Here is a 26,862-nt window from a genome sequence, read left to right as displayed (position 1 = left end):
GGAGAGAGCCTGGGCCAGGGAGCTGTATGTCTAAACTATCATGAAAGTGGTAAGTTCTGTATGACATACTGTCCTGACCTCAGACCCAAGATGGTAAGTCCAGCAACTGCTGGGTTGGAGGTAGCTTATGAGTGTGTGACCTGCACTGCTTTCTGCAAGATTAGTGGTGCCCTAAGAGCCTTCAGGTTGGGAAGGTGTAGGAGAGGAAAAGGCAATGCAGTCTTTGTTAGGTTATCACATGAAAAATGCTGTTTTCCTTGACTTTGAAGGACCAGTTTCACTTGCTTAAACATAACAGTTATTGCAGGTACTTTTCATAAGTTTTGGTTAAATACTATCAGCCCTGTATATTTGAAAGCTTTTCTATGTTGTACTAGAGCACAAGTACCTCTAAACGGAACACTTAATATGGCTCACACAGGGAGAAATCCTACTGATGAGGTTGTCCAGCCTTTTGGTTTTCCTGGGCTGCATTGAGCCAACAGGAATTGCCATGGGCTGCATATTAATTAAATGAGTTCAACATATTTAAGTAACAAGTCCTATTTTTTAATGAATTTTTATTGAAACACAAAAACAGCAGCAAAAGCATAATGCTAGTGGGATGTTTGACCTTGTTTTTGTGAGACTAATGTATCGAGCTGGTTCAGTGGCAGTGGCTGCCATTCCTAGTGAGTTCTCCAGGTGTTAATCCTGCGTTTCATCCTTGACAATAACTGTTCATAAATGTATATACTGCCAAAAAGTGATGACATTAATAAGACATGACTGTGAAGCAGGGGATTTCTTTGGTAAGAGAGGGCTTATGAAAGTCTGGTAAAGAGACTAGACAATTTTTTTTTTCAGTTGAACATCTGATTGCAACTCTATACATTCCTTGTGAAAATTTGCACATAATACATTTTTTGACTGAAAATGAAGTTGCAAATGTTCGATTTTTTTTTTTAATTCTTTATTTTTTCCAAATTGTGAAACCTATTCTAAGATTCCTATATCAAAACACAAGCATGGCTGCATATCTTTCACTGTTCACAGAACTGTGTTTAGCGTATCAAAATGCATGAGATTTTTTTGCCATAACTTATATTACTGTCGTCTGAAATAAAGCACAGGTGATTTTCACTTTGTAGATGCATGATTTAATGGATCAGATAGAAAATTATGTACAGTATATTTGCTTTGATTGGAAGCAGAGGTATGTATCCCTTTCTAATTTGAGTATGAAATAAAGCTATCAATGCATATAGACCTGATACCTTCCCAACTGAATGCAGCAATTGGGAGGATACATAAATGGCAGTCTGGTTATTAGGATGAAGCTGGTGAGGGGTCTGGAACACAAGACTTAGGAGGAGCAGCTGAGGGAACTGAGATTGTTTAGTCTGGAGAAGAAGAGGTTATGGGGAAACCCGTACAACAGCCTGAAAAAAGTAGGTTGTGATGAGGTGGAGTAGGCCTCTTCTCCCACATAGCTAGTGATAGGACTAAAGGGAACAGCCTGAAAATGCGCTGGGGAAGGTTCAAGTTGGGTATTAGGGAGAATTTATTCTCTAGAAGAGTGGTCAGGAACTGGATCAGGCTGTTCTGGAAGGTTGTGGAGTCACCATCTCTGGAGATGCTCAAGTATTTAGAGAGATGCTTCAGGGTAGTAATATTGGTAGGTGGATGGTTGGACTAGATGATCATGGAGTTCTTTTTCAGCCTTGGTGATTGTATGATTCTTTATTTAGCTCATTTAAATGAACTATCAAATCCACCAAGATACTAAATCTGAGCCATTTGTAATCTCTACATTCTGGAACAAATTTTCCTTTTGATTCTGTAAAGTCTTTTAGCACTTTACCTTGACTTAGGCACCTTCACTCAGAAAAGTAAATGATGACCCCGCAATCAGCATCCATACTTATAAGGATCTCCTAGAACTGGTCATGATTCAGTCTCTTGGGCTTTATGAAATTGACAGCTTTGATGATTTGCGTGGCATCCATTTTGTTAAAAGCAACCACGTTAGGAAACACTTCCTTACAGAAAGGGCAGTTAAACACTGGAATAGGCTCCCCAGAGAGGTAGTTGAGTCACCGTCCCTGGATGTGTTTAAGAGCCGCTTGGATGTGGTGGTCAGGGATATGATTTAGCAGAGGGTTGTTAGAGTTAGGGTACTATGGTTAGGCTGTGGTTGGACTTAATGATCTTCAAGGTCTTTACCAACCTGAGTAATTCTATGATTTATCAATACCTCTAATGAAAATGGTGATTAGAATCTGTATCTGTAGAATCAGTACTTTCACCAAAACATAAAATTGGAAATTAGCAGCTTTAATCTTCAAAATTCTAATAGTTTTTCTTGTTTCTTCAGTTCATTTGGCTATAGTCTAATGAGACAAACTGGTTTTATAACAGCTTTTAGAACAGTGTCTATTTGAGTTTTAACTTTTTAAATTGTTGAGGTGACAACCCTTTTTCAGTTCAATTATTTCATCTTCACAAAGCGTTTCTTGATACGGCAGCAAAGCGCTGGGGCCACGGCGTGAGGTAACTTGCTCCGGGTTGCCCATAGGCGGTCCCGCCCAGCCTCTCCCGCCTCCTGGGCTCCTCCTCTGCTCTGGCGTCATCCATTTGAGCCCGCACAGCCGCCATCTTCCCGTCGTCCCGGCCTAGAAGCCGATGGGATGCGGTCTGTCAGCTACGTGCAGCGTGTGGCTCTGGAGTTCAGCGGCAGCCTCTTTCCTCACGCCATCTGCCTGGGGGACGCTGACAACGACACGGTGCGGCCGTGAGGCGGTAGCGGCGGGATCTGTTTCTTCAGTTGTGAACAACAACTTACTAACCCCATTTCTCTTGTGCAGCTGAATGAGCTGGTGGTAGGAGACACCAACGGGAAACTCTATGTGTACAAAAATGATGACAGCAAACCCTGGACTGTACGATCCTGCCAAGGAATGGTCAGTTCTTGACAAAGCTTTTAACTGATTGAGCTTTCTAGTGTGTGTACATGTTATTGTCATCACTGCTTTGGGATATGAAAGCCATCTAGAACTGCTCCTGATGCCTTTCATTTGGTGATATAAGACCCTCTTGCTTACAGTAACCCCTTTGGACTAAAAATTATGAACAAATTACTGAACAAACACAGTAACTATGTTGGGGCTTCTCCCACCTTGAACCTGGTCCTGCACACTGTGAATTTTGCCCCAGAGCTCTGGACAGTTGTGTGGATCATGTGTTTATGTCCTGGGCTGTTCTTTTAGTCATTAAAAAGGCTGTTTGAGTCCAAGAGACTGTGAGGAGAGGAGGGGGTAGGGCAGTGGTTTATCTAAAAGTGCTTCTTTGGGTTGCATTCTCTCAAAGATGGACTCTTAAGATCTTCTTTTCTCTTGCAGCTTACCTGTGTTGGTGTGGGAGATGTATGCAATAAAGGAAAGGTGAGAACAATCAGACTCTTCCCATCTTTGTCTGTAGGGCAGATGTGAAGTGCTGAAGAGATTTAGCTCATGTCCATCCAGAGTGTGGAGGAGAACAGGTGGTAGGTGTTTTCTCTCCAGGATCTGCCCTCATGCACAGAATTTTAACACCATTAAAGCTGTTCTTGTGCTTATGTGTAACTTGCATCTCATCTGTCTGTGAACACCATACAAGTCTTATGAGCAAAGAGATCTTGCCTTTAGGAAGCAGTAATGGTAAGCATATCCTCCTGTCTGAGTGCCATGAAGTTTCAGGATAAATAATTTACTATTCCCTTTCCTTGATGGCTTTTATCCAACTGTACTGGGCCCTGTTGCAGGTCATGGCTCTTCTGCTGCTTTAAATTATGTGTTTAATGTCATCTAAACAAGACAGCCACAGAATAGTCTTGACTTCCAAACAAATTCTAGTAGATCTAATATGATGACTTCTGGGGCCTTGCTATTTTTGAGAGTTAAACAAATGACTAAGAAGTAAAAAATTCTCGCTTTAGGCACACTGCCTAAAATACTGTGCTCTAGATTAGGAGGTCACCCCACAGCCTTCTTTTTCCAGGCTGAACAAGCCCAGCTTCCTCAGCCTGTCTTCATAGGGAAGTGCTCCAGCCCTCTGATCATCTTTGTAGCCCTCCTCTGGACCTTCTCCAACAGCTCTCTGTCTTCCTTGTATTGGGGGCTCCATATCTGAGTGCAGTACTGGATGGAGCCTCACAAGGGCAGAGTAGAGTGGGACAATCTCCTCCCTGTCTCTCTTGTCCTCCTCTTTTCTGATGGAGCCCAGGATACCATTTGTTTTCCAAGTCACAAGAGCACACTGCTGGCTCACATTCAGTTTTTTATCCACCAGGACCCCGAGGTCTTTCTCAAGGATTTCTCCTTCCAGTCTGTATATATGCCTGGGATTCCTCTGACCTAAGTGCAAAACAAAAGTTGCTCTTTGCTATGTTGAACCTCGTTAAATTCACCCAGGCCCACCTTTTGAGACTGTTGACATCCCCCTGAACTGCATCTCTTCCTTCAATTGTGTCAACCGCACCACTCAGCTTGGTGTCATCAGCAAACATCTACTATCTCCCCCCCCCATTTTCTGTCTCCCAGGGCACTGACCCACATGTGCCCTCCCTCATTAGTCACAGGGCTGGACCGGACTGGCCATAAACGATTAACACTTTTCTTTTTCCTCTTCTCTTTTTTTCTTTTTTTTGGGCCTGTTCTCTCTGTCATGGACATAGATCTAGAGGTAACTCTGTGACATCTGTCCAGAAATAGTCTCATGTTCTCTTGTAGCAGTCATTGATCTTCCCTTGCCCTGCTACAATTTCTAATAGAAAAAAATTGGCTGTTCTCTTTCTCTCTTAGAATCTTACAGTGGCAGTGAGTGCAGAAGGTTGGTTTCATCTTTTTGATCTGACTTCCCCTTCAAAACACTCAGATACTTCAGGCCACCACGAGTTAGCAGAAGAGCAGAAGCCAGTGTTCAAGCAACACATTCCTGCCAACACTAAGGTCATGCTGATCAGTGACATAGGTGAGTGGGACAGTAAGAATGGGAGTTCAGGGTAGGGAAATTTTGGGGCATGAAGTGATGGGGAGAGAGAAAGTGTATGGAGCACACAGAAGAAAATGACTACATAGCTGAAACATTTGCTTTAACAAACACTGTCCAGTCCCTGAGGAGAGAAGCAAGAATTTTTAACAAATTTCTGAAGTGTGAGTTTTTGTAATTGGATTGGGATCCTCAAGGATCCTGCTTCATGGTCTCTTAACCTCTTAACCAGTGCTGTGGTTTCTGGATGTTGGGGATTTTGCAGTTCTGAAGGCCTAAGAGAGCCCTTCTGTCTCCTTGTTTCCCTGCAGATGGAGATGGGAAATGTGAGCTGGTGGTAGGTTACACTGACAGAGTGGTGCGTGCCTTCCGCTGGGAGGACTCGTCTGAGAATTCAGACCACATCTGTGGGCAGCTGATTCTGCTGAAGAAATGGCTGCTGGAAGGTCAGGTGAGGGTACAGGAAGAGGCACGAAATCCCAGTGGATTGATGTCAACAAAGTACTTGTTATTTTGATCACTTGAAAGGAGATTTGCCCAGCTGTTGCTCTGTGCGTGCAGGAAAGCTGGTATGTTCTGGGAAACAGTTAGCTTCTCTCACCTGACTAGAGAACATTTTCCACTAAGGCTGTTCTTAACTGGCTTTTACCAGGTGAAGATGCCTCTTACTTGGATATTTTGACTGTAGCTGGCTTTGTTGAGCTCATGCTCAGCTTTTATGAGAAAATCTGCTGTAGTCAGATTTAGGTACAGAGTTGCACAGAGGAAACTTCTAGGCTATGTAAGCTTCTCAGTTCAACTCTCTCTGTTTATCCCGTGTCAGTACAGGTGGATAGCCTTTCTGTGAACCCAGGCCCTAATGGCTTACCAGAGATGATGGTGTCCCAGCCAGGATGTGGTTATGCCATTCTGCTCTGCACCTGGGATTCTGAGCAGCAACCCGTGGTGGAGGGGAGTGACAGCTCTTCCCCAAGCAGGTGAACAATGACTGTGTGAAGTAGATGTGGAGATTCTACTATAGATGCCTGACACAAGAGGGCACCACCACCACTGCCTTTCTGCTCTTCAGATAGTTCTGAGGCACAGCACCAGGCATGATCACGTAACCTTTCCTGATGCCCGTCTCTTTTCTCCCTAGAGAAACCCCTGTTCGAGACGTTATTCTCCACCAAACATCTGGCCGGATTCACAACAAGAATGTTTCCACGCATCTGATTGGTAGCATTGGCCGAGGTGAGAGGTTGGGAGTTTGGGGTCTCTGCCTCAACAGTTGTCTCTGATTTCTCTGAAATCAGATTTCCAGTGGCTGAAAATTAAAACTTTGGGAGTTAGATGCTAGAACAGAAGAATCTCATCTCCTGTTGGTCTGCCTCCAAAGGACAGCTAAACATTTGTTTTTGGACTCTTTACAGACTTTGGACCTTTTTTTGGTTATTCTTCACCCAGCACAAGTTTCCCTGCATACTGCACTTGCTTGCTTTTACCCATCTGGAATGTCTATGAAGCCCTGCTCCTGCAGATATACTAGATCCTTGCTTTTGCATGACTGCAGCTTCTGCCTTCTTAATTACTTCTTGCATTTGAGTGCTTGATTCCTGTAGCAGCTATATCTTGCCCTTCCTTTACCTGTGGGTCCCAACTCCACCAGGACTGCTTCCATGTTTCATTTGTATTGCTGTTGTTTGTCTCCTTTCAGTTTATACTGTTCAACTGTTATCTATGGCTGCCTGCTTCTCTCAGCCCTAACCTACTGCTTTTGTATCCAGGCATTTCTTACATGCTGTCAGTGCTTCCCCCCATGCAACTGGCTGAATATGCTGAATGCTGTTTTGGTACATACAGAGAATACAGTCACACTCCCTTGTCCATGTGTTCCATAATGCAAGGAAGAAGAAGATTCAAAGCTTGGGTACAAAGAGAGGGTATAATGATGTTAACTGCAACCAGAATTGCAGACGGCCTGCATAGATATGGCATAAACAAACTCCTAGAAGCAGTCACCAGAGCCAGACATGCCCATATCAACGCAAACTGAATATATTGGATTATTGGGTTTATGCTGACAGTAGTGCCCTGTAAATAAAAGCTGGCATGAGGTAGGATTGGTTGCAAGACTGCAGATACCTGTAATGCAAAGTTTCAAGACTGGGCAAAGAAGGAGGTAGTATGGGTCAGTTTGTTATTTGGAATCTATTTTTTTCAGGAGAGGGAAGGAACAATGCGTATAAATAGGTTTCAGCTGTGATTCTCTTCTGCATTTACAGGCTGCTCCAGTGTGGGGAATGGCTCAGGTCTCTTTGCCCTATGTACGCTTGATGGTAAGTTCTACCACTGAACTGGGAGAAGGACCTGTGAGAAAGCCCAAGGCTTGTCCTTAATTAAAAGCAGGGAACGAGTGCACAGTGCTTTTGATTTTGAGAGAAGAGGAAACTGGGTTTCAAACAAACTAAATCTAATGAACTGAATGGAGGGATTCTGTTCAAAAAGCAGCTGTATGGAGACAAGGTGCTATGTGTCTATGTTCCCAGATAGGCAGCCTAACCTGTATGGGCCAGATGCTGTCTGCCCTATGATGTCCTGCTAGGGAGTTTCTGATCTTGTTTGGGCCTTAACTGTTAAGCTGCCTCAATGGACAAGGCTTCCAGTCACACCACGATTCTCTCATGAGCCTTACTGAGATTGGAGGGCACAGTGTGGGATAGGTTCATGTTTATGTTACATGACCTCCTGTCTCACAGATCTGCATCTCCCACTGGCCTCCAGCACCTTAATTGGTACTTTCACAGTGCCTCTGCAGAACAGGAAAATGGTGTGAGGTAAATGTTTAGAATGGTTTTAACATCTGGGAGGCCACTTTTTATGCTACTAGCCAGTACATTTTCGGCTGATACCTGCTTTCTTGAGATTGCGTGATCTGTGGAACTCGGTGAGAGGATTCTAGTTTACATGGTCTCATGTGAGACCTGCTGATGCCCTATACCTTCCTGTTTCCTGCCACTGCTGAAAATATCATCAACTTCTGTCCCTTCCAGAAATCTATACTATGTTCCCCCTCCATGTGCAGCCCATGATTCTGAAGGAGTCCACAGGGCCCAGTGTTAGCAGACGTTGTGTTCTCTTTGAATATTTTCAGGACAATCTTTATTTTTTCCTCTTTAGGGACGTTGAAACTCATGGAAGGGGCAGACAAGCTGCTCTGGTCAGTGCAGGTTGATCACCAGCTCTTTGCACTGGAGAAGCTGGATGTTACTGTGAGTACTATTTGAATAGGTCTGAGAGTGAAGACAAAAGTTCAACATAGCTTTTCTGGGCAGAGACAGTATTGCAGCATCTGAGGGACGGGTTCAGATGTGAATGATCCAGATGGTTTATTACAGGTTCTAACATCCCTTATATACATTCACAAATGCCTCTGGGAGGAGTAGTTGATGTCTTGTGCTAATTCCTGCAGGGCAATGGGCACGAGGAGGTAATTGCCTGTGCATGGGATGGCCAGACGTACATCATTGACCACAATCGCACGGTTGCCAGATTTCAAGCAGATGAGAATGTCAGCGCATTCTGTGCAGGTGAGGATTTTGACTGCAAATCCAGCCCTCACAACATTGCTGCATCAAAGCTACTGCTCACCTCTGGGGAACCTATGACCTGTTGTCTGCCTGCAGTGGGCAATAATCTTCCTGGGGTGTATGTTGTTCAGGAAGAGACACGGCCAGTCTTCTCTCTGGTGGAATCTGGGACAAGCAGAATGAGTGGGGGTGATGCTGGGGTATGGCCGTGATTGATTTAGTTACAGTGTTTTCTTCTCCGTTGCTTTTTAATTTGCAACCTTCTAAGCTGTTCTCACTTGAGATACAGACTCCTGTGGAGCCTGCCTGAGCCTTGACTTTGCTAATTCCACTCTCTCAGACCTGTAAAAAGCAGGATGCAAACTCACAAGCTACATACATTAATGGCAGTTTAGAAACAACTGAATTGTCTCAGAGGGGCTTAGCACAGCCAAGGCCATTTCTGTTCTTCCCTTGAAGGTGCTTACTGCTCTCTGCTAATGTGTTTCTTATCTCATCCTGAGAAGTTACCTATTTGCCTTCTCTGTATTTTGAGAAGTAGCTAGGTTTTCCATACTTCTGTTCTTTGTAGGCCTATATGCATGCAAACGAGGAAGTAACAGCCCGTGCCTCGTTTACGTCAGCTTCAATCAGAAGATCTACATCTACTGGGATGTGCAGCTGGAGAGGATGGAGTCCACCAACCTGTTAAAAATCCTCGAGAATGACCCAGAATTTGACAGTCTGCTGCAGGAGCTGGGTGTGGGTGAGTGCACGGGGTGAGGGATGTACAACATAAAAGAGAGGAAAAGCGGCTGGTGCTGGACAACTGGAGTTCCAGGTAGTTCTTGAGGAGAAGGGCTACTTAACCTGTGGAGAATCCCTGCCAATTGTCTGTCTCTTTTTTTTTTCCTGTAGAAAAAAGTGATGTTCCTGCAGTCCAAGATCTAATCTACAAAACACTGTATTTTCCTGAGAAACTACAGCCTAACAGCGCCCTGCAGTGTCAGAATCCTGCTGGAACAGACTCCTCTGCCCACCACACTGTCATCCATAAACCATTACAAGACTCATAGAGGTGGGCATCTTCCATCCCGTTGGAAACTGTCTGCTGACTGCAATTGAGCATTCACCCTGCATGATACTGTGACTGGAGCTCTCATCATTCGCATTGTGCTTTCCTGATGCTGATGAGTCCTGTACCGGCTATCAATTAGGTCATAGTAAATTGGCATCCCTCTAATTTTAGGTTTCTGTTTCCAGCAACCTAGAGCTGCTGTTCTGATTGCCAGAACAAGTGAGAATTCTCACTTTTCTCCCTCAGAATCTCAGGTGAAGCAGTATTAGCCTCGTGTGTGAGGTCAGGAATGCGACCACACCTGCTTAGAGTATAACTTGCAGGCCACATACAAGGTCACATACAAGGAGTAATGTATATTGGGTGGGCCAGGACATCTGTAACCTCCGAGTACTTCAGCCAATGAGGAAAGGAGGGACAACGCATCAGAAAGAAGGATAAAAAAGAGGCAGTGACTTTTGAGGTGTTGAGTCCCATGGACTCTCCCTTTCTTTGAATAAAGAAAGCTGAAGACTCTCCTCTGTCTCCTCTTGGAATTAAGATAATTGGGCAAATCTGTCTGAGCAACATTTTCCCAACACTGCTGAACAGCTTTAACCATGAATCATTAAAACTCATTTTACAGGTCATGGCTTTTGGACTTACTTTTTAAACTGTCAGGGAGGAGTGTGTTCTACTGTATTAGTGATACAAGAAAAAAGGGAGCTAAAAATACCACTTTGATCAAGAAATGCAACAGCACTAATTCAGAGCACGGTTAATGACTTTCTTAGGAGCTCCTTTGACATCAGACTGGATCCAGTCTATATGAATAATCGAAGTTAGAAATGGTTCAGGGGCTACCCTTCCCACAGGGTTGAAAGTTCAGTGAGGAAGACTACGAGCCTTTACAAGGAAGATGATGAGCCTTCATCCCACAACCACCAGGAGGGTTACACTCACTGCTCATGATGCGTGCACCATCCAGACCCAGCTGCTGTTTTAGGAAATGTTTTTAGATCTCCATCCTTCAGTAGTTATACTCCACAACAGAGAAAAGGTAAGCAGCAAAGCTGCCTGAGCAAGGAGGAAATGCAAGCAGTGAAGATGAGGAGGGGCTTGGCCTCATTTCCCAGGCAACAAACAGGACCTGAGGAAATGGCTCCAAGTTGTACCAGAGGAGGTTTAGATTAGACAAAAGAAAGAACTTTTTATTTCAGAGAGTGGTCAGGCACTGGGATGGCTGCCCAGGGAGGTGGTGGAATCGCCATCCCTGGCAGTGTTCAGGAGGCATCTGGATGAGGGGCTATGAGATATGATTTAGTGGCTTGTGGTAGCAACGGTAATGGGAGGATGGTTGGACTAGATGATATTGCAGGTCCTTTCCAAACCTGTGAGTCTATGATTCTATGAAGTCAGTAAGAAATCCTGTAATTCTCCCTGGCTTGTCATGCTTCCTTATGGAAGTCTGTCCAGACCACAGCGTCTGTCTGGTCTCCTGGAGTGGATTCCTCTTTGATGCCTCATGCTCCACAGCTTTGCATGGAGATGTCCCAGTGCCTCATTCCCGTGCCTCCTCCCCACAGGTGTCATTCAGTTCAGAAAATAAAATACATTCAGCTAATAAATAACACACTGAAAAAATTCAAGTGCTTACTCCATATTCTCAAGGTGCAGACTTAGCAGTGCTAAGTACAAAGGGACAATCACCACTCTAGCCCCAGTGGCTACACTATTTCTTACACAAGCCAGGATGCTGTGGGCCTTCTTGGCTGCCTGGGCATTCTGCTGGCTCATGTTTGGCTGGCTGGCAACACCTCCAGATCCTTTTCCTCCATGTAGCTTTCCAGTCACTCTAACCCAAGCCTGTAGCAAAGCATGGAGTTATTGTGATCAAAGCACAGTACCTGGCACTTGGTCTAGTTAAGGCTCATACAGTTGGCCTCAACCCAAGCAGATAGACACTTCCTCCCAGCTTGGTGTCATCTGCAGCCATTATATAACGTAGCTAACGTATGTAAGTTACAAAACATTTTTATGTTTGATATTTTTATTAAGACAGGAAATAAAATAAAAAAGCAATAAAAACATAAGGTTAGTGGGATTTTGAACCTTGTTTTTACTAATCTCAGACATCAGGCTTTTTTGATGGAAATGGTTTAGTTAGTATATTTCCATCTATGTGAGTTGCTATATAACAGCACCCAACCCTTCTCATTGTATGACCTGCTCCTATACTAGGTGCAGTTTTGTGCCCCATTATAATGCCTGGGTACACTGTTCAATTTGCAGCCAACCGATACCCCTCAGTCTTTTTCATCTCATTCCCCAGTCTGTATGTACAACAAGGATTGCTTCATCCCAGTGTGAGAAACACGCTTAAGATCAAACATTTCTAATCAGGCAAACATCTCTGTGAAGAGCAGTTTATTCATTATTGCAATGATGGGCGCGCACCCCCTACTGACAAGCCAGAAATTGCACAACTAGTCAGTGAAATCCATTCCACTATACATCCTGTGTCTGACGCATGTAAAGCCTCTCCTGGCACCCGTTGGTTGAGCATCTCAGGCTCACAGTCTTCTACCACTGTTGTCACATTACACTTCCACAGCTCTGTTATACTTGCATACAATGTCTGTTACTAGCCCATTGTCAAGTGCTCTTAATCTTGCAACTCTGAACTTGGAATGGTGCAACAGTAGATATATATTAATATAGATGAGTGGACAAAGGGCTGGAGAGCAGCCCTGTGTAAAGGGATCTGTGGGTGACAGCAAGTTGAATCTGAGTCAACAGTATGCACTGACAGCCAAAAGGGCCATCCTTACCTGGAGTGCATCAGGAACAGCATTGCTAGCTAGATAAGGGCAGCAACAGCTACTCTAGAGAGGACTGTCCCCCTTTGTGCAGGTATGGCCTCACCTTGAGCTCTGTGTTCAGTTGTGAGCAACACCATATAAGAAGGACATAAAAACATTGGAGAGAATCCAAAGGAAAGCTATGAAGATAGAGAAGGGTCTAGAAAGCAAGATATGTGAGCAGTGGCTGAGGTCACTTTGTTCAGCCTAGAGAAAAGACGACTGAAGGAAGTTCATGAAGCGTTTGAACATTACTCTCAGAGATACAGTGTCTTGGTTTTCTTTCATGTCTCAAGAAACTGCTGAAAGAGAAAGTGAATCAAGCCAGTGTTCAGAGGTGAAAGCCATTCAGATGGCCTTCCAGTGTTGCTGCATGCACAGAAAGGAATAGAAAGCTTGGTTGTAAAAGCATGTCAAGCAGATGCTCATGTATCCAAGTTAGGTCACTGAACATGAAAATATACAGCAGGTGAACCAGGCTACCAAAACTGACGTGGTTCAGGAAGGTCTGGACTGCTAAAGGCACCCAAGAAAGAACTGACTTAGACAACTGGACTCCTTTATGAAAAAGACTCATGGCACCTGGGCCAAAGAGCACGGCACTGACTGGGTATATCATAGCTCCTACGTCATGGTTCTATGATGTTTTGTTATCGGTATTCCACATCATAACATCATGCAGTGCACTGAGAGTTAAAGAGTAATGCCTCCTATTTATTTCCATGGAAAATACAACAGACACAAAGAGCCCAGGATGTGACAGAACTACCAAACAGTATTTGCAGTGCAGCCACTACCATTAGCTGTGCAGCTTTGCCAGCCACAAACGAGAGCGCTGCACTTGTGAGAAATCAGCACCTGCTGAGGTGACCCGCTGCTGCTGTCACCACTGAAATGCACCATCCACCGCTTCACTGCGCTACCAAGCACTGCTTGTTATTTATAAACACTCAGGAAGCAACGAATGTCAACTGATGCCATTTCTTCTGCACGGAGGAATTCAATTCCACATCTTTGCTTCATACGCACTCACACATCTGACGCTATTCTGCCCCTAAGCTGCCATCTGCCGCACAGCAACAACATGCAATGGAGTATTAGTGGGAAGGTTCAGCCTCTACTGCCACACCACCAACATCTGCCTCAGACATCGTGGGCCAGCATAATAAAATAGAAGGCATCAGTTTAGGAGATGCCTTCATTTGCCAATTGCTATATAATACTGTATGTCATCACTACTGTGGTTGCTGTATCAATATTTCTTCAGTAAGCTACACAGATTAATGAAGAATGAATTTTGATGGAACTGAGCAAAGGTGGTGGTGATTAACCAGGGGATGCTGGCCAGCATGGGACCTGAGAGCATCAGACTCACATTAGGTATATCCTGAACTCCAAAACAGAGGATTCAACTTAACACACTTTACCTCAGCATCTCTAGTGGAGCTTCTTGTGATACAGCAGTGGGTGAAAAGCCTGAAGTACATGCTTGGCCTCTCTGTTCCTTTTTGATTTCTTATACATTTTCATACTCCCTGACTGCTTGAAAAGGTTTCATTCCTACCCTCAGTGCTTCAGGTAGGACAAAGATTCCAAGAAGTTACGTTGTCTGAGGTAAGAGAAAATCTCAGGATAACTTATTGACATCAGGCAGCAAGAGACTCAGGAACTGTCATGGGCACAGTACCAAGAATGATCACTAAGATTTGAGGAAACTTCTGAGGCAAGGTGTTTCTATTGATGTCTTGTAAATACTGACACATTAAAAGAAGTTTGCACAGATCGTGGCTGTGGTTGCTTAGCCTGCTACTGAAACTATTTAATGAACAGCCCTTTCTTGCAATGCAGCACCCGTGTATGGAGTATTTCTTAGAAATATGTGACTATACCAAGACCTCTACGCACATATTAATAGGACTATGGAACCAAAAGAGTTACAGGTCTTCTCTGTTCCTAGGAAGGAAAGAAGAGCTGAGAAGGAAAACTGAACCAAGATTTAATGCTTCAATCCAGTTAATAATTTCTGTTTAGCTTGACTAGCCACTCAATCATATATAAATGATTTTTTCAGATTTATGTTTGGGTAACTTTCAAGGCCAATGTGTTTTTGGATAAAAAGAAAATGGTGTTTGGGGATCTCATCTAGATGAATACAGGGCAAGCAGAACATACGGATGCTAAGCTAAATCCTTTTACCAACTCAAATATTCCCCTAATAACTCTACAAGAATAAAGTTACCGTTATAATAAAGAGCTAGTAATTTAAGGAATGTAAGGGGCTTGAAGCCATTAAACCTAAACAGAAGAGGCTAAATAAGATGAGAACAAAGTAAAAGAAAGTAAGGCCAGAGAAGGAGGAAGTGCTCAGAGCCTTTCCTATTGGACATGGTTGAGGAGTGTACCCATTTCTTTAATGCCTTGATTAGCCAGAGCTGTTCAGGGCCTATCTAGATGCTTTCCTGATAACCCCTCTCCAGGGACTCTCCATGCTAGCACCGGATTAGAGAGGTTCTACCTTGACATGGATAAATAGTCCATTGCAGCTCAAAAAGGCAGCTCATAGCAGCCAACAGGCCTGTTTCCCAGCTTAGCAGGAATCAGTATTCCCATGAATGAAAGAACTGTCTAAAGAGTATCTGCTTTTGACTACACGAACAGATCTCAGAAAAGGAGGGTGCTTTCTTTTAAAATCCAAATAAGCCAAATTCAGGCTTCTGTACAGTTTACTTCATTTCAGGTATAAGCTGAGACCAACTAATGTCTGTTCCTAAGTTTTCATCCTCAAGACCAGGAAAGCTGATATCTAAAAGGATTTTGCTCAAACTGTCATTCATGGTGTCCAAAATCAGGCCCTCCATGAGTGATCGGTTTTCAGTAAAACCAGAGGCTGGCAGTTCAAGGGGCAACTGCTTAGCAGATTTGTGAATAAGAGATGGAGAGCTCGTGAGGGGGCTGTGCACTGTGTCGTTGGATTCTGTATTGAGCAGTTCCCAAGAGGACTCAGGGAGAGGATTTTTAAGGGGGGTGCTGTTAAAATCCAGCAAGTCCTGGTTCTCCTGGAAGGGTGTGAATGGCAGCTGAAGGGTTCTCACCGGACTGAAATCCAGCTCATTACCTCTCTTGGCTGACAATGCAGACTTCCAGGGGTCAAGGCCCCCTGTCGGGGGGGTAGTAGTAGTAGTTGCTGGGACTTTGCAGGGAGTCGAAGAAACTGGCAATTTGCTGAACATCTCTTTGACTGGTGTTTTAAAAGGCCCCTCTTCACCCTGGAGGCATCTCAGCTGTGATACGTTCTCTAGAGGCTGGTCTTCCTGCAGTAAGGGGAGGTCTGCTCCTAACTGTAAAGGATCAAATTCATTGCTCTCCTGAAAGATAAGGACAGGCTCTTCTGAGCAAGGCAGTGCTAGGCGTTGTTTCCTTCTGGATCTGCTCATTTCCCGCCTATCACATCTTTTTATAACTAGTGAGTCAGAAACACCCTTAGATGGTGACTTCAGCACAGTGAAACATTTCTTCTCTGTCGCGGCTGAGACAGGGACAAACAAGTCTGACTCTTCCTTTACAGTTATGGTTGAAGCAAAAGGGGACAGCCAGTCTCCCAGCTGTGAGCCTTCCTCCTCCTTAATAGCGAGTGCCTCAGGGAAAGATGGTTCCTCACCAGCCTGACAGTTGGTCTCCTTCAGAGAATGTGTTGGGGAAAATAATCCTTCATCACATTGGCTCGCCTCCTTGACCGCAGCCATGGGTAAAGAGGACGACTCTTCAAAAGAGAGAGACATCTACAAAAGAAATAAATACACAGTCAGTAAACAGGAATCTTAACCACTCAAAATGCAAATGACAATGGAAGACAGAAAAGAAAGACTAGCAGACTAGCAGCTAAGGACAGAAGAACAAGTGAAAGGAGGATCTTTATAAAGAGGTAGCAGTAACAACAGCTAGACATTGATCTGCCTTTGAAATTGACACAGACAAGTCTACAATTCATAATGGGTAAAATTTTAGCAAATTGGCAGGGAGTTACACGCTTCAGAGTGCTGCTGCTACGAGCAACTTCTAGGACAGATAGCTGAGCAATTCTGTATTTGATTCTCCTTACACTATTTATGTCTGTAATAACAGAAAGAATGAGGTTATATTTCACAGAAACCAAGCAAAAATAAATGAATTAAAATGTTATCAAAAATAAAATACATGGGAAAAGAAATCATAGCGGGAGAGAACATAAATTAACAGATGCATAAAGGAAAACAGGATCAATATTAGAAAGAATAGAACAAGATGAAGCCTAACAATGCCTAAGTGTCTGATATCTATATATCTGAGTGCTTAAGGGGCAGAAGAAAGCTGTTTCCCCTAATCCTATTTCTTCTCATTGGAGCAGGAAAGAAACATGGTCTTGACTTTGCAATCCAGAACACTCACTCCTCTAGTGAATTAAAGTAACATACATACAGCAAATCAACTAGCAGGTATAGTCACACTAGAGACAGAAAAGGAAAAGCAAGAACCGTCACCTAGCCAGAAGCTTACAGGCTTGGAGGACCCATGTGAAAAACAGTCCAGGGAAGAAAATAGCTATGGAGGAAACAAACCATACAAAACACAAACACCCATTCCACCAGCTCCCTACAAAGAAGGGAAAAAACAAAAAGAAAACAACAAACAACCTTTGGAGCAATGCGCACACGTTTATTGCTCTGGAAGGTCTCTGAGCTGTTTTGGGATGTTCCCTGTGCCGCAGGTAGAGGAACCTTCAAAGAAGGCTGCAAGATAAGAGGCTGACTCATTGGAAACTGGATTGGAACAAGGTAGGAGTTGATCCGAGGAAGCAAAGGCTTCATCTTCCGTCCTGGAAGGGAAAAAGAATAGATTTGCTAGCCTTCTATCCTTCTTTCAGTACACACAGATAACCAGACACCTAACAGGAAGCGCTTCTAAATTCTCCCAGGTAACAATTTCATCAATTACTGTCATTTGCTTTCTTTGCTAGTTTTGAGGATACAAATCCCAGGGCAGAAGCCCTGACAAAGAGCAAAATACAGCCCTGCATACAGATCCTAGACCTCAGACTGGGGCAAGCTCTGTTGTCACTCAGTTTGAGCACTGAATTCCCTCCATCTTTCTATCACATCCTCTTTCAGAGACAGTGACACTACTTCCAGCTCCAGAGCTGAGGGATGGGAGCAGCTGTAGGAAACCATAAAGCAGACAAATCGGGATAACAATTACTATTTTTATTCCTATGGAAATCTGTGAAAGCACCTGGAATTTATTGGAATGATTCATTTCAGTCTAGCCTGAAGTAGACACTCACGTGCACTCTGGGGTTCGGTTTTGCTGCTACTGTTGCTTCCCATGGTCTTCTGGGGATCTGCAACGTGTTGCTTTTGCTGCTGTAAGCATTGTAAAATAAGAAAAAGAGAGAAGAATAGAAGAACTCATCTTTGTTCTGCTGCCTTGTTTAGAACTGCAAATCACAAGCCTGTACTAAGCTAATACATAGTTAGAGTCAGCATGAGCGCTAGGTGGTATCTCTGTAATACTTGCTGTCCTACAGCCACGCCAGCTCAAGGCCAGCTACTTAAATCCACACAGAAACAGAAACAGTACAGCAGAACTACTCCAACCACAGACTGCTGTAGAGCTGACCTTGTTCGGGTGTCCTCAGTGCAGAAATGTGATTACCATACATTTGTGTATTTTATCTCTATACAAACCATAGACCTGAAAATCAAGCAGAGGCACTGGAGGAGCCAATGGTCTAAGCAGAAGGAATGAGGCCCAGGGCTGTAGTGGTGACAAATAGTGTCTGATTAATTCATTGAAAATCCATCATTGTTAAAAATGTTGAGTTCAAGAGGCAGCAAACAGGTTTATGCTTCTAAGATCCACAGTGAAACTGGTTTCCAAAAGTTAAAAAGGAGCACAGAGAGATCTCATTCTCCCTGATTCTGAGACTCAGAACAGGTTGGGGCTGCCTCCACAGAGACGAAGATTGTACCTGAACCCTCTGTCTCAGCTCCTTCTGAAGTCTCAGAAAACTCAGTGCCCACTGCAGCCTATTTTAGCAGTAGACTTCTAGTTGCTCAAAACTGCACAACTCTTGCCAGCTGTAGAAAGGACATATAGCTTGAAGGTAATTAGCTTGACTCCTTTCCCCAAAAATGGGCGTGCACAGAGCTGTATGATCATGTGCAGCACTGATTCTCCCTCCCCAAATCTCTTATCCTTTCTTTCAGTGACTAGCAAGAGGAGATTGGAAGCCCAGGATCCAGGCCAGAGTCTTACTGATTCAGAGTGCTCAGACGATGTTGACCCCAAGTCCAGCGGCTAGTGGCAGCGAGGCAGTGAGAAGGAGAAAAATAAGAGGAAGTTACCATCAATAAAAAGGGACAAATCAATCTTGCATAATCTGAGCAAACCAGAGAATGAATCTGCCCTCCCACCTCACAAAACACAGAAGAGACTAAACACATCTTAAAAAAAATAAATCTGAAAGATCTCCTAAATTTCCAGCTGGGATACAACAATTCCATCCTGTAAGTGCCTAGTCAAACAAAAGAGGAAATGCTGGTCTAATTCAATGGAAAGCTTTGCATTAGACGTTTGCAGCGGTCCTATGGAAACAGGTCAAACGTTTGGCATGATACCTGAAGAATGAATGCATCCCAAAGAAGCTCCAGCAGCAAAAGCCACAGCACCCTTTTCTTTTTTCCTCCAAACACAGACATCATCTATTTTTCAGAAGAAGCAACTGAATTTAGCATCTACTTAGAGGCTGATGCCCAAGAAGATTAACTTTCCTTTCAGATTAAGGTGCATTTGTTTAGTGTGTCATTTAGGGACTGGATAGGCTGTCCCATTTTTTTGAATGAAGCATTCACCTTAAACACTTGGTCCAATGTTAGGCAACGGTTGGCATCAGGGTGAATAGTCCAGAATGAGATTTTACCGTTAGCAGATGTCTCACGGACAAACATGTCATGGAGGGACAGGTTATGCCGAATAGAATTCTGTGGGAAAAGGAATAAGGAGGAAGTTGAAAAACAGCATTTTTATTATCAGCACAGTAAGGCCTATCTCAAACATGACTGTTCTGACAGAGAGATTCCATTGCAAAGCCCAAAGTGGACCTTCCTATTCACTGCAAGCCCAGCCAACTCTACTGTTAAGTCTCTTATTCTCTTTACTCCTAAGATCCTCATTCTTAAGTGATCAAACATCCCACCATCTTGCTGAAATGGAATGAGAAAAAGAATAAAAATATTCAAATATGGAATATTTGGAAGGAGAGGATATTTGGGTGGGGTTTTAAACTCATTTCTATCTTGCTCTGTAGGCTGGGAAACAACTTTTCATTTTCAACTGCAAGGCTTATGATAGCATCACCCTGTGGCCCGCTGGAACTTGAGGGCCTGCTTATTACCTTCCAACCTGGCTTAGCCACATGCTTAAAATATGGGAAATGATCCTCAATCCAGGTATAGATGTCTTTCAGAGTCATACGCCTCCTCTCAGTGCTGTTGATGGCAAACTGGATCATAGCCATGTAGGAGTATGGAGGTCGTTCTGACACTGAATCCTGCCATGAGGAAGAAGAGGAGGGAACGGCAACAGCAGCAGAATCTTCTTCAGTCTGAGAGACAGAAGAAACAATATATGAGTGCTTCGATAGTTGACAAGGGTTGGATATTCCATGTACTGCTATTCAAATTGGTAAAGGGAGTTCTCAGATTATTTGGAAATCATCATATCTAGCTCTCATAAGTCTTCAAATCCAGACTGATTGCATCCTCATCGAAAGTTTGAGTGTACACTGTTGTCCTCTCCTAATTACCTTCATTCTTTCCTGCAGAGGGATCTGGTTCTCCTTCTCCATGCCTTGTTTCACAGAACAGGGAGTTAGTCCATCAGTTCTCATCTTCCCCAGCCACTGGATGTTAGTGAGACTATTATCCAGCACAGAGCTCACTGTGTCGCCAATGCCTATTGGAAAAATAAGCCCAAAGCTCTGCTTATTTACAATAACCTTCTTCCTTCACCTCAAGTGCCAAAAAGAGAGTACTAACGTAGATATCCCTGTGTCAGGGTAGGAACAAGATGGTATTGCAAAGTTCAGCCTCCTTGTGTATTTACCTTGAATTACTGATTGAATGTGTGTCTGCCCAATTCCTGAAAAAAAGCTGTAACGTTAAAGACAGAACAAAAACTAAAACAAACAAACATATCACAATATTCAAACCAAACGATTGTTCTCAGCCAAAACAGGACAGTGTTGACTCCAGTACTTTGAGTATTCAAGCATTTTTAGCTAAAGGATTAATTAAATAAACAAAAGTCAAGGAAGGTGGCATAAACTCCAACAGTAAGACTTACACACAACCCAAGTAGCAATCAAAAAGTCTCCATGGTTTCTGAACAGCAACAATAGAAAACTAATCTAATGTTGTATTGTTTAAGGTGGGGTTGTTCTCAGTAATACAGCTACTGGAGCTATCTATGGGTTCCTCTTACACAGCATTAGCCTGTGGGATAAGATTTGCCACAGCCCAAATCTACAGAGCAGTTTTAAATTCCAAATACAAATGAGATCTGAGAAGCAAGTCAAAGTAAAAATCAGTCCCATTTCTAACATTTGCCCATCAGCTTCAAGAGACAGCCAAGAAGGAAACAGTTGGAATTATTTTTCTTTCAAAGGCCTGTGCCCCTTTTGTCATTGACTGACTAAGGTACTTCATGCTGATACTGGAGCGCTGATAATGGAGTGACTCCATTCATGTTTCCTTTGCCTCATATTTTGTTATTCTAGACCAGAAATCCCTCCAACTAACCCCATTTTTTTTTATCCGGTACCAAATTTTTGCTTTTTTTACCTTTTTTTCAAATGCCAGGACTGTTTATTTCAAAGGATATCCACCAAGATCCCTCAAATTCCATTACATATCCACAGCTACTTATTTGTAATTGATTTACATTTGTAAATTAATTTGTAATTAATTTAACGACTTCCACTACTGCATACTGAGATTCAAGTACTACGCTTATTGTCCCAATTTGCGTATCTTTATCCTTCAGAACAAGAAAAGTGTAAGGGTTACTTACTGTTCTCCTGCTTCTGTGCAAACGCAGAATCAGTTCCTGAATGCCAGGCCATTGATCCTCCTGCAGGATCAGGTGTCTGTGATGTATTCTTCTCCCTTACTTGACTGTTTGCAGTCCTAGCCACTGCGCCAGGTTCTTCCACTGGGGGAAGGTGCTGTGATAGCACCAAACCTGTGGAACGAGAAGTTCCCCCAGTGCTAATGAGAATGAACTTATTGGGCCCATTGTTGCCACATTCTTTTCCTTTTGCTGTCAGGGCTTCTATGATGCTCTGGATATCCGCATTTGCAGGGATGGCCACCACTTGCGTGTTGGGCATGGTAGGATGGTTCATTATCTTTATTCCCTCTGGGAATTTCTGCAGGCCACAGCCTGTTTTGTCTTTGCATTGGCTGTCATTTTGGTACTCCTGGCTATGTTCCTGCTTAGGTGCCTTTTCATCGTGACCGCTGTTCTCATCTCTTCCTGAAGTACTGGATGCCTCCTTCTGTAGAAGGGTCAGTTTCCTTCTTTTGAGAATTAAGGGCCTGCAAGGGCTGGTCCTCATTATTTATCTGTACAGTCACTCTCCATTGAAAATGAGAGGAACAAGTCCTGCAAAACAAAAACACAATATGAGCGCAGACAGTAGGAATAGATAAAAAAGGTCAACAAACACACCACAGGTCTTTCACAGCACTTATATTCTCAGCAATCCCCACGCTGCTAAAAAACAGAGAAAGAAAAACAAAAATGAAAGCTTATAATAAGGTTGACTAGGCTACAGGAAAATACAGTTCACCTCTTTATCAACAGCTTGTGGAAGCAGGATTCGCAGAGTAAATACTTGCATCAGAAGTTGAGTGTCATTATGTATCTAATAACAAGGAAAGCATGTATATCTAAAGGATGAGAGACCTGGGACTCTCCAGTCTACAGAAGAGAAGGCTGAAAGGGGATCTCATAACTCTTTATAAATATCTAAAGTGAAGGAGTGAAATTGATGGGGGCAGACGCCTCAGTGGCAAGCAACAATGTAACAACGGACAATAGGCAGAAACTGGAACAATAGGAAGTTCTATACTAATAGAAAGAAAGACTTGTTTACTGTCAGAGCGCTGGAATAGCCTTCTCAGGGGTGTTCTGGAGTCTCCTTCTCTGGAGATATTCAAGACCCATCTGTATGTTTACCTGTATGAGGGATGCTAAGACTTAGCTGGGAAATGACTTGACCAGCATCAGCCAGTAAGCTGGAGGGATGAGAAACCAGAATACAGACATAGCAGTCTGCTGTAAGCAACAGAACACAGCCTGACCAAAAATGGATTTAAGTGCAGGTATAAGACGTGGGAAACAGAAAAGTAGGAAGGAGTGGAGGACAAATCCAGGTACAGTAAGAATCACCTAGAAAGACACACAGTGGCAAACACCCATTAGATGAACTCTATGAGCAGGAAGCACTGGGGCCAGAGGCTGCTCAGCAGCTGAAGGCCAGAAACTTCCTAAGCAGGCCAAAAGCTGTTTTCAGCAGCAGGAAGGTGCTCACAACACTATAAAGCGATGAGAACGAAGCAAAATAAACCGTAATACTGAAGAACGAAGCAAGTACCCCCTCAAACCTACGTCACCCGCTGTAAACCACAACCCTCACTTCCCGGACTCTCAGACCTCACTGGGCCACACAGCTCCTCACAGGGAAAGCCCAAACAACGGGAGAGCGCAGTACAACAAGGAATGAACGCCGAGCTTCGGTCCCAACTCACCCCCTCCCCAGGCGAGCAGAAGAGGCGCAAGGAAGATCCAGCTTCACCACCTGCAGCCCGGCTCGGATCCACCCCCCGCCATCGCCATCGGTTCCCTGTTTGAATTTGGCGCTCAGCGGTTTCTTGCCATCACGTGGAGCTCCGGGCCAGTGAAACGCAGCGGCGGGCGGGGCCGAGCCGGGCGGGCTGATGGGTATGTACTATATGGGGTAGGTGCTGAGCACGGTAGGGCTGTGGTCACCTGTAAATACTCTTAATTTAAGGGTCGTTATCCGCTTCGAGAGGAGTTATCCGAGCTGAGACTGCGAGACTCTAACCCTACAGCCAGGTTTGACTCTTCTGTGGCTTGACTCTTCATCGCTGTGCGCTACTGGGAGGAAAGCGTGGCTCCAGCTGCCTTCACAGAGACCTCCAAGAGCATCTGGACTTCACTGGTTGGTGGATACTAAGGTTGTGTCTCTATATCTTATGGCACGTTAAGGGGGCTGGTCAGTTGTTGTGATAACACGTAGCAAGCGGTTATTATGTAGCTTTATATATTGAATAAGAAAATGTACTTCTTGCATAGTATTTTCTCACCTGTGTCGATCTGCTTCTAAATGGAAAAATATCCTCGTACCATGAATATGCACGTATTCCCCTGATAAATAGAGATGTTTACCTCCTTTTGGTGTGCAGGCTAGGAAGGAGTTAACCCCCTGCACCCAGCCAGCCAAGTAACATGTACCTGCTCTACAACTACTTTTTGTTATAAAGTTTGTTATGCAACTCAGTGTGGCTGTTTACCATCACATGTTTGGTTGTGCCTTCATGAAGCTTTGAAGCACTTAATTACTCATTCTACTATATATATATGCTAAATCTGCCTGGAATCTGATAAAAGATATAAAAATTACTGGTAGGTAACAGTCTATATGGAGATCTGCATGTTATTGTACTAGTGTTTTGTTCAAAGTCTTTATCTGAGATTTCTAAATAATTGTTCAAGTCCATTTCCTTTTCTTTTCTACAGATCTGAGGGTGCTTGAGCATCAAAGTGTTTTCCTCCTCCTCCAATTGGTACTAGTGAGCATCATGAGGTTTCAAAGCGGTTTTATCTTATTGTCTGATGCCTCCCAAAAAGAACCGTACCCGGAAGACTAGAAAGGCAGAGCTGGTATTCATTGAGAGTCAGTGGGAGGCACCCATCCATTGCTGTGAAACTCCACTGTGTGTGGCTGAAAATCCAGTATGTGTTTCTACAAAGCCTGTAGACCACAACACCTTTGCTGCCTGGGTTGGTATACATCATCAGTTTCTCTGTGTCTTGCAACAGGTTTTTAAGTTTCTCTCACATCTCAACAGAAAGTTTTGTATCCTGATAATGAAAATCAACAGCATGGATCTGAATTCATTATAGATGCCTAAAGCATAAATAAGTGCATATGAGTTTTTTTATGTTCAAATATAAAAAATAAAATCCTGGGTATTTGAAGGCATAGAACTATAGTGTATACAGATCGTGGTTTCTATTTGTCTTCTGAAAATCTAATTCTGATGAGGAAGAAGCTTGCTTTCTATGGCAATTGAAAGATTTACCATGTAATTTTTATGCTATGGCTTCTGAAATGCTGCATGAAAGAATTGCTGTGATGAAGTATGCTTTTTGTTTGGAAGAGCTTCAAATAACCACGTTGTCCTTTGTTCTAAATATCCAGTGATTTCTCTGAAGTCAATAGCACTGAAGCTATTAGATGTTAGAACATACTGGTAGGTTTACAACTCCCTGAACTGTTCTCTATGGATGGATATCACTTGGTTTCACTGGCAACTGAGTTCCTACTCAGATTGAGTTTCCGCTCTTTCAGGCCCTCTTGACTGTTAGGCTCCTGGTGAAGCCTATGTGCTATGTTCTCTGAAAATGAAGTCCAGGTCAATTGTTCACTTGTGTTAAGTTTGTGCCAGGATACAATTATTAGGAAACATGAGCCATGATTGTCTAAAGAATGGCTTTGGTTCAGTCAGTTCAGGTGTACAGTAGACAGTCAGTACCCATAACTAGCTTGCACTTCGTTTTTGAGGGAATGTGTAGAAACCTGAGAAGGCTAAAAGGGGTTTGTGGTTGTCATAATGATATCCAGGTTGGGATACTCTAGGATTGTAGGAAACAACCTGACTTCTGAAACCCCAGAAGATAACAACTACTGAAAAAAGAAGGATTTGCAATCTTGAGTAAGTGCCCAAAGTCTTTCAATGAAGTATAGGTTACTGAGCTTTGACAGAAAGCTGATTTTACTAGAATTGACTTTGTGGTCATCTGTTAATCTTTGTGTTGTAGAGTAACTCTGTTTGAGGAAAGCATGTTTTGAGGGAATATTTTGAAGGCCTAATGAACATTATCTTCATATTACTCCCATTTGTAGCTATAGTTGCTCAGGAATATTTGGGCCATAGTAGTTCACTTGTACTCCACTCGCTTCTCAAAGTGATAGAACAGAACTTTGAAGTTCAGAGGTGTTTCCTGCTTACCAGCTTGGCTAACAACTAGTTTGCTTTGCTGCAGGCCAGCTTACCCATTTAATCAACACACTGAGGAAAGATGGGATGGGTGGGGGAGTAGAATAAGATTGGTGTTCCTCTGGAGAAAAATACCATTTTTGTTTTTTTTTTTTTTTTCTTATTATGTCTTCAGGTGTGCCCCCAATTTGAAACAACTAAGTCATTGGTTCTGAGAGTGTGTCAGAAGAAGCAACGTGGTTCTCACAAGCCTCAGAATCAGGATGCCAGCTCTGGCTTGCTTCATGCAGAGAGAGCTTGTCAGAGATCTGTGGCCTGCAAATTTCCTCCTTTAAGTTTTGAGAATTCAGAAGAACGTGCAGTCTGCTCCACAGATGTGCTGAGTCACGCAGGAAAGAACACACAGCATTCTCACCGCCAGTGCAAGAAAGGGATAGGATCGAAAGCCAACATCCAGGTGAATGGTTCTGAGAACTATAGTGAAACACCATCGTTACCTGTTTCTCAGCCTATAGAGCCAGAAGTCTTCAGTCCACTAGATATGGGGATGCCACAGTTGCCTTCTTTAAAGAACTGGACAGGTAGCAGCGTTCTGCCACAAAGCAGTAGTCGTGCTGAGTTGGTGTCCAGTGTCAACCACTGTGGGAGCGAGCAATTGGCAGCAACACTGGTTACGGATACTCCTGAGCGTGACTATGGAATAAAGGTGACCTGGAGACATCGGCCTCATCTCCTTAAGTACCTGAGAGATAGAGGGAAGCTGAGCACTGCTGACATACTGGTGAAGGCAGACCTTGAACTCAAGAAGCCAGGCTGACTTTTGATTTGGCAAAACAGCCATTTCACACACAATATAAATATGGTCTAATACAAACGCAGAAAGTCCTTGAAAAGAGCAAAGAGGGGTAATAAACGAAGCCATACATTGTGCTGGGGCATCTTAGTTCTATTGGGAAGTGGTAGCAACGCGTAGGATGCACTTTATTCTCAGGGGGGGAGTGGTGTGATTTTACTTTTGACTGAGCTTCCTTGCCGGGGCTGTGGGG

The 26,862-nt window shown here is 43.5% G+C and overlaps 3 protein-coding genes and 1 long non-coding RNA gene across 15 annotated transcripts; 3 read left to right on the top strand and 1 right to left on the bottom strand.

Moving 5' to 3' along the window:
• Positions 1 to 2,643: 2,643 nt before the first annotated feature.
• On the top strand, positions 2,644 to 10,262 carry ITFG2 (integrin alpha FG-GAP repeat containing 2). Of its 3 annotated transcripts, none has more exons than XM_015871832.3 (12): positions 2,644 to 2,765; positions 2,847 to 2,942; positions 3,381 to 3,422; positions 4,821 to 4,989; positions 5,319 to 5,458; positions 5,836 to 5,984; positions 6,146 to 6,240; positions 7,272 to 7,325; positions 8,167 to 8,258; positions 8,459 to 8,576; positions 9,148 to 9,321; positions 9,474 to 10,262. In XM_015871832.3, the coding sequence occupies exons 1-12, from the start codon at positions 2,670 to 2,672 to the stop codon at positions 9,629 to 9,631; spliced, it is 1,383 nt and encodes a 460-aa protein (XP_015727318.2). In that variant the 5' UTR covers positions 2,644 to 2,669; the 3' UTR covers positions 9,632 to 10,262. The 3 variants fall into 3 exon arrangements, with proteins under 3 accessions (XP_015727318.2, XP_085400352.1, XP_085400363.1); XM_085544226.1 differs by having other exon boundaries at positions 5,831 to 5,984; XM_085544237.1 differs by lacking the exon at positions 4,821 to 4,989.
• Positions 10,263 to 10,536: 274 nt separating this feature from the next.
• Positions 10,537 to 18,967, top strand: LOC146762510 (uncharacterized). The gene is made up of 2 exons (XR_014945021.1): positions 10,537 to 10,672; positions 18,716 to 18,967. It is a non-coding gene; the product is annotated as an uncharacterized LOC146762510 (long non-coding RNA).
• FOXM1 (forkhead box M1) lies at positions 12,025 to 23,427 on the bottom strand. 7 transcript variants are annotated; one of them, XM_015871696.2, is made up of 10 exons: positions 23,321 to 23,427; positions 21,579 to 22,172; positions 20,314 to 20,462; positions 19,903 to 20,112; positions 19,361 to 19,489; positions 19,127 to 19,210; positions 18,765 to 18,806; positions 17,791 to 17,869; positions 17,144 to 17,325; positions 12,025 to 16,252 (listed from the first exon to the last, which is right to left on the bottom strand). In XM_015871696.2, exons 2-10 carry the CDS (start codon positions 22,123 to 22,125, stop codon positions 15,197 to 15,199), a joined length of 2,478 nt encoding a protein of 825 aa, XP_015727182.2. In that variant the 5' UTR covers positions 22,126 to 22,172; positions 23,321 to 23,427; the 3' UTR covers positions 12,025 to 15,196. The 7 variants fall into 7 exon arrangements, with proteins under 7 accessions (XP_015727182.2, XP_085400301.1, XP_015727191.2 ...); XM_085544175.1 differs by having other exon boundaries at positions 17,162 to 17,325; XM_015871705.2 differs by having other exon boundaries at positions 17,791 to 17,866.
• RHNO1 (RAD9-HUS1-RAD1 interacting nuclear orphan 1) lies at positions 23,376 to 26,746 on the top strand. Of its 4 annotated transcripts, none has more exons than XM_085544321.1 (4): positions 23,376 to 23,513; positions 23,584 to 23,754; positions 24,333 to 24,596; positions 25,992 to 26,746. In XM_085544321.1, the coding sequence occupies exons 3-4, from the start codon at positions 24,429 to 24,431 to the stop codon at positions 26,631 to 26,633; spliced, it is 810 nt and encodes a 269-aa protein (XP_085400447.1). In that variant the 5' UTR covers positions 23,376 to 23,513; positions 23,584 to 23,754; positions 24,333 to 24,428; the 3' UTR covers positions 26,634 to 26,746. The 4 variants fall into 4 exon arrangements, with proteins under 4 accessions (XP_085400447.1, XP_085400446.1, XP_015727306.2 ...); XM_085544320.1 differs by having other exon boundaries at positions 23,584 to 23,770; XM_015871820.3 differs by having other exon boundaries at positions 23,504 to 23,754.
• The last annotated feature ends 116 nt before the right edge of the window (positions 26,747 to 26,862 follow it).

The sequence above is a fragment of the Coturnix japonica genome, chromosome 1 (assembly GCF_054131305.1).
Source record: "Coturnix japonica strain WE chromosome 1, WE-NBRP24, whole genome shotgun sequence".
In the NCBI taxonomy this organism is placed as follows: Eukaryota; Metazoa; Chordata; class Aves; order Galliformes; family Phasianidae; genus Coturnix; species Coturnix japonica.
Note: the sequence above shows the minus strand (reverse complement) of the source record. Positions and strands in the feature narration are given on the sequence as shown.